Here is a 15,738-nt window from a genome sequence, read left to right as displayed (position 1 = left end):
AAGCACTTTTATTTACACTTACTCAGTCTGTAAAACCATGTGTATGTTGCCATCGTTTAAAGTGCAAGCTACATGTCTTCTGAATAAACTGAAGGCATAACAGGTGCTGTGTAAGATAAAATACTGCCACCAGTAGTTATACAACTAACTACAGATGCCAGCAGTGTAGTTCAAATCCTGATCAGCTTGGTGTGTTACTTCCTCCTGTATATTACCAGCCAAAAACATATTCCATTGCTTTAGATACAATACTTTCATCTTTCCTAGGAGTCTGTCTGTCAGAAACCACCTAGAAGGCAGAGAGAAAAATAGAGAAAATACAGAGAATCAGTCAACATGTAGTTGATACTTTTTACATTAGCCATTTATTTCTTCTTTTCCTAAGTGCTACATATTTTAACAAAATGTGTTTGAAATATTTTTAAAACAAGCCCTTAATCCCTGGAAAAGTGTCATGTCATTGATTTAATATTTTTTATAATTATTTTAGAGAGCGAACAGACTGTACTTGAACCACATCATTAAAGAACTGACAGCAGAAAATACAAGCTAAGGTCACACTGAAGTTAATGTCTGTACAGCCTCATAGAGCTAAGGGGAGATAACACAAAAACATGTTTCTGTTTCCCTCAGAATACCTGATAGTCACTGGTGGAAGCCTTATATGCTGTTGCCAGAGGTCTCATTGTAGAAATCCTTGGAGTATTATTTGCAGGTTGTATTGGTGTGCCAGCAGCTTTTGTAGGTGGAGTGAAAACCGAAGACATTGAGGATGTAGAGCTTCTTTCAAAGTTTTCCATCACACTCTTAAATAGAGGGTTAATATAATGTAAACAAATACTGAAAAGCAGTATTCCAACCTTTATCATCTAAAATGATCTACTATTTTTTTTTTTTTGATAAAACATTTGGCTCCCAAAAGGTAAAAGTTGTGTCACTACAGAACATACAGGTACACATAACCACTAAGCATTTTCCTCACTGCAATCGTTTACATGTTGAATTATGCTACTACAATTTGCAATTCCAAAAGAAAAAAAAAAATTAAAGAAGTCAGGGAAAATAAAAATAAAGACCAAAAGCAGAGCACCTTACGTTTAACTAAAAGCAACTATTAACTCACTTTATCTATACAGGGCTTGACACCAATCATGATAGATTCACCAAAAATTCTTCCATCTTTGCTCAAGGCTTTCCTGGCTTGAAGCTTAGACTGGTATCGAATATGCATCCAGTTTCCTGTGTTAGACATCTGAATGAGATTAAAATTGTGAAATGTAGTTTTTAAAATGCTCAATTCACAGTGTTTTCTGACAGAAGTGTCAAACTAACACATACCACATGCTTTAATATGTTTCCATACTGAGCAAACTGTAGTAGAATATAGGAAGCTGATGCCTGAGGAAATCTGAAAGACAGAAAAAAATACCCAAAAAATGATGAATAGTTTAAGAATTCAGGTGTTAAGACACAACCCTATGAAGCATTTACAGAAATCCAGAAGAGGCCACTGTAATGATATCAGATGCAGTGACTTGAGAAATACCCCCTTCCAGGCACTTTACCACACACCCCAAAAACAGAATGGTGCCTTTCTAACCCGGTTAGAAAACTATTAAATTTACACATTAAAAAATAATGTGTAGCTTAAGTTAAGATGCCTCACTGAAATGTATGTGTTTGCTTGCATTAACCGTATTTCCTGCAGCACACGTCAAGGACAGACAACATCAATGCCCAAGTGTTTTTCTTGTGTGCTGCAAAGATTTCACCCAGGTTTTTCTGATACTTTGGAAATCAACTTACCCAAATACAGTCACCCATGTGTCATCAAGTTGATCTTCTGAAGTAAGAGAATCACCTTGAGTATAAAAAGGATCCAGCTGAGCAGGAGACAGAGTAGTCTTCTTAGGCTGCCCAATACTTGCAGGACTGAACATGCCTGAAGCTGTTAAATTGAAATGGTATTGTTGAACAAATTTCTTTTGCAAGACAGAGGTTTGTAATAAAAGAATAAATTCAGTGTCAAACATTTCACTTGTATATGGAAGAGTTTGATGGGGATTTACTCACAGACACAAAAAGTAAGTCAATAATAACTTCACATCTGCAAACACACTAGTAAGTTTTTATGACCAGCAACCTAGTGTTCTCTGCCTTTGAAACACCAACAGCTTAATACAGTTGCCAAACAGGAACAGGCCAACAGAACAGAGCTTAGCAAGAAGCCACCAGTTCACACACAAGATATCAAACCTTGTGAGGATGGAAGGCAATCCATCAGTTTCAGCTTCTGCAATTACAACGACCTCTGTGCTCAGTTCAACACCACATTTGGAACAAGGAACAAGAAGTTCACAAATACACAACCTCTTAATAAATTAGCAAGGAACTGATGTAGCTTGAACAGTGATGATTTTTCTGTTTTAAAGAAAGCAGTAAGAAATGAGAATAGAAATTCTGACAGGACATCTACCTGCTCCTGGAGTTGATGGCAGAATTCCAACTGATGGGCTCTGTGCTAAAGTAAAGCTGGCCTGCATTAATATACAGAAAATAACATTGTTATAGGTATACTGCTCAGATTAAGAGAGATAATTTTCAAGGGGTTTAAACATTCATAATATGAACTGTTTGCCTTAAGTTATTCCTAACTTTTAAGAGTAACAGATATTTGCATGTATATTTAATAAAAGATTACCAAGAGGTATTAAAGAAAAGTTATCTGACAATATATCTGACACATGCCTTGTGAAACAAAGTAGCTTTAAGTATCAATACTCAGAAACCCTTTAGTTCACCTTCTCAAAACAGTCATGTCACCATTGCTGCACTGTAATAATTCACACATTCATGTGCATCCTGACGGGAAGGATATTAGCATCCTAAATTTATCAGCACTTTCACTGCCTAAAGGGTTCAGAAACCATGGAAACATAGCCTTCACTTGTGTGGAGATTGTAACTAGAATGGTCAACTATTTAGTGCATAGAAGGAAAGTAAACTTTGATTTTAGATGGTAGTAGTTGTTTTCCTTTTAATATAGGATTTCAACACCCCAAACAATTTTAGTTTATTTTTAGCCTGAATCATGGCATTTCTTAGATACAAGACCAAACAGCCTGGACTACCTGTAGACCTAGAAACCCATATATTCTGATAGCTGCTCAACATTTTTTGAAATTTAATGAGATGATATGATTCTGTCCTTCACAGAGAACCTCAGCTTTCAGAATAAACTTTTCAGAAGGCAACACTCAATAGAAAGACTGCTCATTCAGTGAAAAGTGTTGTCCTTGCATCAAAACAGTTCAGTGAAAAAAGAGCTAGTAATGCTTGACTAGTTAAGCAGCAGGGCTTATTATAAAATTTACTTAGTAGAAATTTGAGTGTTCCTCTTTCAAAATTAACCCCAACTGTCTACCCAAACTTTGATTAGATATTTAACTCAGAAAAAAATTCCTTCTGTTTCCCTAAGTGCCTCCATTGCCTTCTAAAAGATAATCACAGAAACACAGAAGTATTAAGGTTGGAAAAGATCTCTAAGATCACTGAGTCCAACCATTAACCTAACACTGCCATTTGACCACTAAACCACGTCCCCCAAGTGCCACTTCCACACATTTTTCAACACTTTCAAGGATGGAGATTCTAACACTTCCCTGGGTGGCCTGTTCCAATGCCTGACCACCCTTCGGGTGAAGAAATTTTTCCTGATATCCAATCTAAACTTCTGGTGCAACCTGAGGCCATTTTCTCTTGTCTTACTATTTGTTACTTGGAGAACAGTCCAGCCTCCCCCTTACCACAACCTCCTTTCAAATTGTGAAAGAGTACTTCTGGGAATCAGCAGCCCAATAAATTTACAAGAAAGTGAAAAGCTGACAAACAAAGATTAATTTGTATGTACAAAGCATAACTGAGGCATTACTTGCATTTTTCATTTCCTACTGTATTGAAAACTGAATTTGCTTCATGACCACAGCTCTTGTGTAGTCTAAACAGGAACAGATACACTGAAGAACCCAGACTAAGCAACAGCATGATCTGAGGGGTCACCAGCCACTTTGCTACAGCAATTTATACAGCTAAGTTTGAGAATTCACTGAGGCAATAAGTGGGGCACTGCCCCACATCTTCTGCTAAGAACAGGCCAGTACTGAAGACACTTACTGGTCTTCTTGAGGACAGAGGTGTTGATCCAAGCCCAGGACTGGATAACTCGTCATAAATGCTTCTAACTGGTGGAGCACCACCTTTATCTTTATGAGAAGGGACTACTGGCTGTGGGGGAGACCCTCCTGCAATTCAAAGGAACAAGACAAGAGCATGAGAAAACTTGGAATTTTGCTTCAGTGCTACTTGTTCTTGAAACTTCAATAATAAATTCAGCCATGGTTTCATGCTGATTGGTGTTGAGACTGTTGATTGTTTCACTGGAGGTCTGCAAAGACATCTGTCCTACCAACCTGTTCAGGTTTGAATGTTCTAGGTAGGAGCATCATATGTGTCTCACACAGCATCCTACAGAAGTACAACTTAGAACTTTCAGACCTCTTATTAACCCATTATATCCACTGTTTACATGTTCTTTCCCTGAAGTTCTGAGCATGGCTGTATCGTTCACTTTTAAACCAGGCTAGAAATCTATTTTAATTGTTTCAGAGACTAACTTGCCCATAGTACAGACACAAAAGCAAGATATTTCCAAATTGAGATATCCTGCATGGTGAAGAACCATACCAAAATGCACAGAGACATTGCACATTACTGTCATATTTCCACTGCCCAAATTCCTTGGCTTCCCATCTAATTTCATATGAAATAAAAATGTGAGCTCTTGAGAGCAGGGACTAGCTTGACTTTGGGACTTCCAGTATAACAGAGAATTAATCTTCTTGAAAAAACTTGACATATCTTAACACTTTGTGTGGATTTACCCCAGGGAAAAAAGTAGCTTGCATCAAGTTTTCACTTGCAAAATGTTTGGAAACCAAGCTTTTCCAAAGCACTCTTCAATCCTAAATTGTGAGCTTCAAGACTCCACTCTGAACTGTTAAACACATACAAGAACCGCTACTGTTACATGGAATAATGTGCACTATGAAAAGTACTCTCCCATCAAGGTTTTCAGTTTAAGTGATGCACTTGATCACTCCCTTTGGGAAGTCTGTGTTAGTATCTTCTGGCTCCCCTTTTCCTGAAACTGATACTCTGAGGCTGTAATAAACCCTTTAAAAAACAAATTGGTGAGATTCACATGGTTTCAATTTCATAAATATTTTCTTAAGAAGTTTCTTCCCATACATATAAGGGCGGGCAAATGAGAGCAAGAAAATCAACAAACCTCCAATTATGGAATATTTTAAGTTGGAAAGGACCTAGAAAGATCACCGAGTCTAATCTGGCCTGACATTCAAAGAAGAGAATATTTTATTAAGAGAAATTCTTTGCAGTACTTGAATTCTCAATTTCTCCTTCCAAATGACTAGCATATTAACACCATCAGATATTAAATTAGGACAAATGATTTAGTACAAAAGTCAAGATCACCCGTGATGTACCAACTACTCACTCATTCTTCTCAGAGAAGAAAACAGATATACAACATTAACATGGGTAAGAACTTCTCCTAGTCCAATTAATCAGGTGGTTGAAGAGAAATGAGCATCTGCAGCTAGGAAAAGTCACTACTCCAGTCCAATGACAGCAGACATCAAGACTAGCTACAACCACTAGACACTAATTAAGAAGTATATTTTCAGTTTTTCTCCACCCAGTCTTTGTAAGTTTGACAATCTGTAAGTGACCTTTTAGAATTCAAACGAATAGAAAAATTTCTGCAAAGAAATCAGCAGTTTGCACAAGCTGCATTTAGTTTGCCAGCAGATATGTCTGTTTTCAACACTGATGTATGTGCAATTGACTCGTTAAGAGTCATATAAATTGATTCTGTATTAGGAGGGGTTCATGTTACCTTCCTTGTAAAACAAACTTTTCCTGATACCAAAACTGCCACATTTAAAATGTTGATTATAACTGAATACACTGAGTTCATCACTTATTCAAGCAGCGGAGTTTGCTTAGAGAGAAATATAAAAATATAAGGATTCAAGTCTGCAACAGCCAGAACAATGAGACAAACCAATTTTTTGCTTTCAGGACAATTTTCCAACATGTAACAAATTTTGACCTGCAAGCAGAGGAGACCTTGTTTCCATCACACCGACTGAGGGGCCGTACAGAGCTCGTGGCTGCGGAGTCACTGGTGCAGGTAAGTCACCCATCAAAAACCCAGGGAGAAACTGAGCACTGGTTCCTTGCTTTGGAGATGTCGGGGAGCCAAGAGTCATTGGTTCAGCTCCTGAAAATAGAATTGTAAAATATGAAAAAGACAAGTGAGCTAACTTTTTCCACTGTGGGCTCTATTAAAGAAACCTAACACAAGACATTGTAAGTGATGAAGATCACAGAATCCCAGAATCGATAGGGCTGGAAGGGCCCTCTGAAGATCCTCTAGTCAAACCCTCTGCCAAGGCAGGGTCACCCAGAGCGGGTACACAGAAACACCTCCAGGTGGGTTTGGAATCTCTCCTGAAAGGGAGACTCCCCAGCCTCCCTGGGAGCCTGTTCCAGGGCTCGGCCACCCTCGCTGTAAGAGATTCCTCCTCATGCGGAGCTGGAACTCCTCGTGTTTGGTATAAGGCCATTACCCCCCGCCTGTCTCTCGGCCCCACAGGAAAGAGCGGGCACTTCTTGGCACCCGCCTCTGAGATATTTACACGTATCGACGAGCTCAAAGGCGGTTTAATCACTCATTTTGCAGGCAAGCCGAGTTCACCACAGCCTTCCATTTGTCGCGAATACAAGGGACGGTTTAACCCCGCTCCCGTTCCGCTCAGCCCAGCGCGACCCGCCCCTTCCCGCAGGCCCCCCCGGCCCGGGGCACCCGCACCGCACCGCCCGGCCCGGAGCGGGCCCATTTCCCCTCAGGCACCCCCGGGGGATCCCCGGGCGGGCAGCGGAGCCCCCCGAGCACCGCCGGGGCAGGACCCCCGGGCCCGGCTCACCTGCGGGCGGCAGCTCCATGGCGAAGGCGGCCATGGCGGCCCGGCCAGCGGGAAAGAGGCGGCGGCGGCTCGGCCGGGCGCGTTCAAACGGGCCGGAGCTTCCTGCGCCGTCACTTCCGACCCGCCCCCGCCATGGGGAGAGAGCGGCGGGCGGAGCCCCTCAGGGGCTGAGGGTGGCGGGGCCCGGCCCCTCCCGGCCCGGGGCAAACCGTCCCCCGAGCAGCTGCAGGAGCCGCGGTCCGCGTTCCGAGGGCCGGGCCTGGGCCCCTGCCAGGGCTGAGGACTCAGAGCGGCGTCCCCACGGTGCCGCCCCAGGGACAGGGCTGGCGGTCAGTGCCCGGGCTGCAGCACCGCCAGGGAGCTGTTCCCCCGGGGACACGGGGGTCACTGACCGCCAACAGCCATCGCATACAGCGGGGCTGTCTAATCCCGCATTAACGTTTAGCATAAAATCACGGAATGAATTGTTTGGAAGGTATTTTAAAGCTCCTCCAGCTCCACTCCCTGCCCTGGAAGGGCAGGGATACTTTCCACTATCCCGGATTTGTTCCAAGCCCTTCTAACCTGGCCCTGGGCACTTCCAGGGATGGGCAGTCACAGCTTCTCTGTGCCAGGGCCTCCCCACCCTCAGTGTAAATTATCTAATCTCAACCCACTGTCTCTCTCCGAATCCATTCCCCCTTGTCCTACATTTCTTGAGCATGAGCAATTCACATTGAGAACAGGACAGGTCATGGTTCAAACACCACTGTGAGCTACAGTTCAAACCACTGGTGCCAGGACAGAACACCAAGCTTGAAATCAAACCTATAAAATCACTCAACCACACAATTTATCCAAACACAGTGTTCTCTTTATTTTGTTGCGTATTAATATATCAAATCATTAAGAGCTGGCATGAAGGCCACAAAATACTATTAAAGTCCTGAAGAGTTTTGGGGTTTTTTAAAGTATGACATATTAAGACAGTAATTTCAGCCTGAGATCTCCCAGGAGGGTTAAAATTACATACCCTATGATGTGGAATGGAGTGAGGGGACAGCACGTCAGGTCCGGATGTGAAGAAAAGACAGCATGAGCATTGACAGGTAATTATCAACATTTTTTGTATCTCTACTGAAATGATTTACATGAAAACTCCCCTGCTAGTTCCTAGACTGGACTCATCATGTTAGTGCACTTCAAATCACTACTAGATGACAAACAATAGAAATACACAAAGTATTAAAGCATCCTATGCATTCTGAGCATCCTCAAAAGACCGTAGTTTTAATTAAAAAAAAAAAAAATAATGGCTGGCTAGCCCACAAAATTCAGTATTCTCATCTGTAGTTGCAATATAATTTTAAAATCCAATATCAAGGTACTTCATTATATGAACGTTTTATTATCTAGATTTTACACCCAACTAGAAATGCAGAGATTTGGAAAGAAAGCAACTTCTCTCAGTCATTTTACTCTATTGCCTGCATTTTCTGATGGATCAGTAAGCAAACCAACATTCTACTGTTTCCTAGTATTTCAAGGAAAACTGAGCTGTATCTTCTTATTAGTGCTTTGGTTTTAGGCAAAACTTCTCTGAAGTCAGTACAACACCATTTGGCCTTTTGATGACATGCTGGAAAAAACAGGTCAAAGGAGAGTAAGAAAAAAATAAATAAAGACATGAAAATGCACATGTAAAACGGGATTTCAAAATGACAGATTAAAGTACATCCAACATCTGTTCCCGTACAGTCAAAACAGATATTTCACTTCTCCCTTTGGATCAGTCATGACTGTTTATGCTTCCATTTGCCTTTACAACCTGTTCTTGGTACTTGTGAAGCTGCTCCATGAAGCCAGGATTTGGACAAGCTGCAGGCCTTGCATTTTTCACCAAGGAAAAGGCTCTGGCAAAGCTCAGTCTTTCTGAATTCATGAGAAAACCAATGACTACAGCTGCTGCACGGGAGACTCCTGCATTGCAGTGAACCAGCACCACGCCATCCTCCAAAAAGAAATCAAACACAGGGAGATTACAAGTGTAAGAAACTTTATATTAAATTCTTATAAGACTTACTGAAAGCTCCTTGCTTATATTTGCTTTCAAGCAAATATTTACACACATGAGTCCAAACACAGATATAAGCATGATACAAGCATGAAATTAAGTATTTTTCTACACAAAATGCTTTATTATTACCAAATTGGTCAAACCTGATTCGTACCATAGCACTGAAACACATCCTCTGTCTTTCTTCCTGAGGCCTTACAGCAGCCTGTTCATGTAAAAGCCACATCAGAGACACCTGGGATACTAAAGTATCTGATCTAATTGGGTGCCAATATTGAAACAGATTCTATTTGAAATATGGAAAGGAACTTGTCAAGTATCTTGTTAAAGGTTGCAAGCATAGCAAGGCAGCAAACAGGCACAGAGGCAGATTTTACATCTTGTGATTCCAGTCATGTGTTTCCTGCGTACTCTGCAGGGAAGATTGTGGGTAACAGGGATCATGAGCAGAAAAGTTAGAAAAGATATTGTGTTATTTGCAACAGATCTCTCCCTTCACATCACACCACTGGTGTAACTAAGCCCCTTAACTGGGAACCAGGGTGCAAAATCCAAAACTACTCAACCTCCCATGAATTAACAAATGTTGCTTCTGGGGTTTGAATTCAGGCTTATCCTGAATAGATATAAAATTAATGAGTTTTATCCTACTTAAACATTTCCCACACAACCTTTGAGACGCCTGAATGGCTCTTTTTAGACACTGAAAGTTTTGTTAAGAAATAACAAACCCAAATTAACACAAAGACAGCTATACAATCTAGCATGTCTTAAGCAAAGCCCAGGCTTTGTGATGTTGTCATGTTTGTATGTCAGACTATGACCTGGAAAAGTCTCAGTCCAAACTGTCAAATGTCAAATGCCCCTTTGACACAAAAAGAAACCACTGAACCCCCAGGACTTCCATATTCTGAATGAAAATACTGAAACATGACATTATGTGCTCAGATACTTGAGGCTAAACAAAGCTGTTCTAGTTATAAACAGCCTGTTCTGTCTGCCTTTAACAGGCACAGGTTAGTTGATGGGAATTTTACCCCGAGACAAAAAGATCTTTTGAGCACCAGGGTTCCTTTCCAGAAACTTAATAGTTTATGTTACAGATTGGGGAGCGACAATTATCTGGTATTTTAACAGACACAAAGACCAGAAAATGGTTCCTGCTCCAAAAATCTTCCAGTTTAAATAACAAGACAAAGAAGTATGAAATAGAGGATTATTATCCTTGTTGGAGAAATTCCAAGCTGAGACTACAAGAATGATGCACAACATTATAACAGTGCTAGGAACAGTCTGAGCTCCTGCATCCCAGCACAGCAAATAACAACAGCACCCTTCCTGGCAATGGAAATCACACCTCCTGTGCACTGCTGGATATTGCTCCCTTCATTCCCCTGCAATGGAAATCACACCTCCTGTGCACTGCTGGATATTGCTCTCTTCATTCCCCTGCAATGGAAATCACACCTCCTGTGCACTGCTGGATATTGCTCCCTTCATTCCCTTGCAATGGAAATCACATCTCCTGTGCACTGCTGGATATTGCTCCCTTCATTCCCTTGCAATGGAAATCACACCTCCTGTGCACTGCCTGCTGGATATTGCTCCCTTCATTCCCTTGCTCACATTCCCACACACTCTATGGCAGTGTACAAAGCAGATCTGTACATCTATCTCAGCTACCTGAAGATGTGCCAGTGGTGACCTGTAAATCCAGAATAACGACACTAAAAATGATGCCACTGCTAATGAAGCAATTGCTGAAGCTTATCCACTGTAGATTGGGAGTAGTTTTTACTGATTTAATGGGAGTAATTTCAGACATAGCATACCATAATCCAGATCAATGTCTAGCAGGGGCACTGAGGGTAAATAATATGCATTGGGAACAATTTTCCTTTGTACAGTTCATGCTTTATTTTCCTCTTTCACATTTAAGTTTGATGTATCTTTTTAAAATAACTGGTTTGTTTTACACTGCCAAAAATTATATAGTGATACCCATGAATTCTGAAAATTATTGAACATGAATGAATCTGGGCCATAATATTAAACCAACTTTAATACTGAGAATATTTTTCTTTCCTTGCTAAAGCCCACTGTTTACAGTTCATACAAAAATGAATTTGGCATGTAATTCTTAATTAATTTTGTATTAGCTATGAATACAGAATAAAAGTGAGAAACAGACTGCAAACAGGAAATCTCTGTTTACCAAGAACTTCTTGGTCTGGTTCTGATACCCTAAGTTTTCCTGCCCAGAAATGGTCTGTGGACTTGCAAGAATAATGTAAGATTCAAGACCAAGTTGGGGTTTTAAATTTTTTTTTTTTATGGAGAGAGAAACAAAATCACCTTCCACCAATAGAAGAGATGATTATACAATGGTTATACACAGTGGGCAAAAAGCCTCATCAAGGAAAGCAATTTAAAAGAAGCATAAAGTTTTTTTTAGTGAAGTTGAAGGCTAATGTAATTCCTTATGGATTAATTTTACTTTGCAGTGAAACTGAGGCTTTTTCTTTAGGAAAGACAGGGGGAGCAATAAGGAGAGATGTTCATGAATAAGCCAAAACTTTCTCTTTGGAAACACAAGATTTCAGAAGTTTTATGATTAGATACTAAACATAAAGAAGTATCCTTCATTCATAGTGTTATAACTTGACATGGGCCACTGAACAGGTCATGGAAAACCTGCCTGCCAAGTTGGAGCCTAGAAGAAAAGCCGAGCTCTGATCAGTATCAGAATTTGTACCATGATGTCTAGAGACTTGAGCCAATAGTTTTAGAAAAGTGAATCCTGTTACAAGTGCCCAGCTGGCAGTGACTTAGAGAACAGTGCAGGCTTCACTTGCAGCCTCAAATTCACATGCTCCCATACTTCCTTCATGGAGTTAACCATGTTCTAGAAATAATTTCTCATATATCGTGTTCTCTCACCAGTGAACATCTCCTCCTCTCCCATTTTAGGAGATGAAACAGTAGCAGCTCTGTGGTTACTTAAACAGAAGAGCACTTCATGACAATTTATCATAAGCTCTTTTAACACCATTTTGACAAAGCAAATTAAGTAATTCAAACCACATAGAGATCTGTCTCTGTAAACCACTATCATGTGCTTTTTCAACTGATCCTGGAGAACTATTCCACCAATTACCTTCTCTTTCATCCAACCTCTTCCATCAGAAAACTACTAATGTCATTGTAAAAGTTTTCCTGTAAAGTCCTTAACCTACAAAATACTAACTTAGATATAAACACCAGATGCAGAAAGCAAAATTGTGCAGTTGTGAATGGCAACTCTCATCTAGAAATGAACTGTATTAATGAAGTGTAATTAGAAACCTTGAAAAGCTCATTTAGTGACAATGTGTTATCACATAGCTTGTAAATTATAAATGAGAGAAGGAAAGAACACTGAGATACAAAGAAAACTGGGGCAAGATCATATTTTATCCCAATCTACATCAACAATGAACCTGATAGATTTGGTAGAAAACATGCAATAATGGTTGGTCGTTGAGTTATAGTTTAGATACCAAAACAATGGTTGTTGTAAATGGCACAGTAAGCCTGAATTTAACAGCTCTGAGTTGGGCATGTTCTGGTTACACATAACTCTGCCAAGCAACCCCAGAAGGGTTTTTCAGCCTCTTTTCTATGTCACATCCTTTCAGGATTTTGTGAGCAGTTAATCAACTTTGGGCTCCAAGACTACTAACACATTCTTTAACATTCTTGGTATGTATGTGGATTCACAGCATCTTCTTTGAGCCACCTGGTCTAGTGGGAGGTGTCCTTGCCCATGGCAGGGGGTTGGAGCTAGATGATCTTTAAGGTCCCTTCCAACCCAAACCATTCAATGATTCTATAATGAAAAGCACAAGGATGGTGAACAGCTGATGATAAACCACACAGATCTGTAAAAGCCCTGCTTCTTGCTTCTAATCCAGGCTGGTTTCTAATCCAAAACAACATCCTCAATGGATAAATAAATTTTTTTTCATTTCCTTCTCTCAGGGGTAGTGACTTGGATTTAGGATGCATTTGTGTCCTCTAAAGTCAGGCCCTGGTCCAACTGTATTAAAGAAGCATTTCTCTAAAACTCAAGACAATAATTCTGTCATTCTGAATGAAGATTAACAGCAGCGCCATGTCTCTAGGAATGCTTAGAAATTACTTGCATTTTCTATTTAAAATTTAAAAAGACAATGGCAAAACTATTCATTTGGTACCATATTTTCTTTTAACAAAAGAAGCTGCATTAGTTCTTAAGTAGTGTCATAAATAATCTAAACAGGATAACTACTAACATTAATTATTGATAGACAGTACCTGGCTCTTGGCTTTCTCAATAAACTCAAAACATTCAGGGAAATAGGAGGTAATATCAGTTTCTGGGAGGTCCAGAATGGAAATGGTCTTGTATATAAAGTCATCGAGGAAGGCATTTTGGACTCCATATGCCACATTGAGAACATGAGTGACCTAAGTCAAAAAAAAAAGAAAAAAAAGGAAAAAAAAGCATTTTCTGAAGACAGCAAGCAGAACAAGCAGTAACAAAGGTGAATTAATCTTCAGGCATACAGACACTCTGCCTTACACTGATGCAATGTTCAGTTTTACACACATATGTTGTCTATGGTATGATTTTCTCCAAGCAAAGTTTCAAAGTGTGCTAAAACATACTGTGATAAATCTCGGGGGTTTTCTGAGAGGAAATGAAGAGCTCAATGCTCAAACACAGACCAAAAAGTGGATTTTCAACAGAAAAGGAGGCTTTCATCACATGGTTGGAAAATAAAAGACAAAGCAACAGGAATGAGAGCACAGACGACCCAACAATTGCCCAAATTTCAAGCCTGCTCTAACCCATCAGCTTAACTTTCCTTCTGGTGAGTTACCAAATTTGCTGAAGCAGAAGGATTTCAGAGTAAACTACACCTGTTCTTGGCAGGCAACACCACCTCTGGCCCGCTGCCATCTCTGCTCTGTCCAGGCTACAGCCAGGTCATGGGTTACTTCAAGTTACAGTAAAGTGACATTTAGATGGCACCAGATGCCAACCTGGTGCATGCCTTGTCCTGCAGAACCACCACTGTCCAAAGGCCTTATCACCCCATTACTGCAACAGAGAAGAGTAAAAAGACAAGATTTTGGGACAGACTTGGAGAAGCTGCTTTGTTTTTCTAGTTTCATTAATCCACATGAGGCAAAGGGGAATGGTGCTGCTTATTGTCTGAAGTGGAAATGCACATGGCAGTGTAGGAATCTGTTCTTTAAACAGCTCTAAATAATCATCACTCTTGCAGGGAAGCAAGATTCTTTTCATTGGTACCTAGCAACAGGACGAGGAGCCATAAATTAAAAAAAGAAGTTCCACCTCATCAGGAGGAAGAACTTCTTTAGATTGAGGAGCACTGGAACAGGTACCCAGGAAGGTCACAGAGTCTCCCTGTCTGGAGACATTCCAAACCCACCTGGACACGTTCCTGTGCTCGGGGTGACCCTGCCTTGGCAGGGGGTTTGGACTAGATAATCTCCAGAAGTCCCTTGGAAGATTCTGGGATTCTCTGAAAGCATTTCAGCTTCTCGTGAAGCAAACAGAGACCCATCCACCTGCAAACGGAGCAGCCTTTTGAAAATGCAAGTGGAACACAGTTTTCCTCAGATTTCCTAGAGAACATTTCAGAATTTTCAGTTTACGGGAGGAGCGCACCGCGCGCATCAGGCGAGATGCACTTGCACGTCCACGTGAGGTTACCTTATGCTTTCTCATGGTCTCCAGGTCGTGAGCAGCATCCTGCGACCCTACGGGGAGAGAGACAGAGCGTGCCCGTTGCTGCTGCGCTGAGCCCCCGCCCGGCCGCTCGCCCCTCCCGGAGCCCGCCGCCCGCGGCCGCACTCACTCACCCAGCAGCAGCCAGGGCTTCACCACGCCGACCTGCAGGTCCGCGCTCAGATCCTGCACGAAGCCGCCGCCGGGCGCCGCCTCCTCCTCCTCCTCCATGTGCAGGCAGGCGCCGCGCCACGTCTCGACGATCCTGCGGCCGGTCAGCGTGGTGACGCGGGTGCGCTGCTTGCGCAGGTTGGCCCTGGAGAAGCTGCGGATCTCCTGGGCGAGGGAGTGCATGGCGCCACTGCCGGCAGCGCTCCGCACCCGCCGCCCCGCCCGGCCCGGTGACGTGCCCGGGGGCGGTGCTGGGCGCCACGGCCCGCCCGGCCCCTCCTGCCCTAATAAACCAGCCCCGGGAGCGCAGGGCCGGCCTGCCTTCCCCAGGGCCCTGCTCCTGCCTTCCTTACAGGGCCCTGCTGGCCTGGAGAGCGGGCAGTTACAGTCAGACAGCAACCCCGTCTGACTCTAACTGGGACCTGCTTGTCGGGAACCATGGGAAATATGAGAATTAAATATATTGGGTTTATTTTTTTTCCCCAGAGTCATTTGATTAGTGTTATATATATATATATATATATTATAAAGTTGGCTTTTCGCAAGATGTGTGCTGTATGATTAATAATGTTGTGGTAAGGATATAGAATATAAGGTTTTTTTATTTCTACTTTTAGAAAATTAGGCATAGTGGTAGTAGCTGATGTAGTCTGCTTAAACTG

The 15,738-nt window shown here is 41.7% G+C and overlaps 2 protein-coding genes across 3 annotated transcripts; both read right to left on the bottom strand.

Annotated features, from left to right (window-relative positions):
• On the bottom strand, positions 1-7,167 carry NUP35 (nucleoporin 35). Of its 2 annotated transcripts, XM_083865723.1 has the most exons (9): positions 7,071-7,167; positions 6,194-6,364; positions 4,174-4,301; positions 2,477-2,537; positions 1,807-1,948; positions 1,339-1,408; positions 1,124-1,252; positions 639-806; positions 1-289 (listed from the first exon to the last, which is right to left on the bottom strand). In XM_083865723.1, the coding sequence occupies exons 1-9, from the start codon at positions 7,102-7,104 to the stop codon at positions 212-214; spliced, it is 981 nt and encodes a 326-aa protein (XP_083721849.1). In that variant the 5' UTR covers positions 7,105-7,167; the 3' UTR covers positions 1-211. The 2 variants fall into 2 exon arrangements, with proteins under 2 accessions (XP_083721849.1, XP_083721850.1); XM_083865724.1 differs by lacking the exons at positions 2,477-2,537; positions 4,174-4,301.
• Positions 7,168-8,350: 1,183 nt separating this feature from the next.
• On the bottom strand, positions 8,351-15,363 carry DUSP19 (dual specificity phosphatase 19). Its single transcript, XM_083865634.1, has 4 exons — positions 15,040-15,363; positions 14,891-14,937; positions 13,462-13,614; positions 8,351-9,060 (listed from the first exon to the last, which is right to left on the bottom strand). Exons 1-4 carry the CDS (start codon positions 15,257-15,259, stop codon positions 8,839-8,841), a joined length of 642 nt encoding a protein of 213 aa, XP_083721760.1. The 5' UTR covers positions 15,260-15,363; the 3' UTR covers positions 8,351-8,838.
• Between the last annotated feature and the right edge of the window lie 375 nt (positions 15,364-15,738).

This window comes from Zosterops lateralis (genome assembly GCF_965231275.1).
Source record: "Zosterops lateralis genome assembly, chromosome: 7".
Classification (NCBI taxonomy): Eukaryota; Metazoa; Chordata; class Aves; order Passeriformes; family Zosteropidae; genus Zosterops; species Zosterops lateralis.
This window is presented reverse-complemented; position numbering and strand designations above follow the sequence as displayed.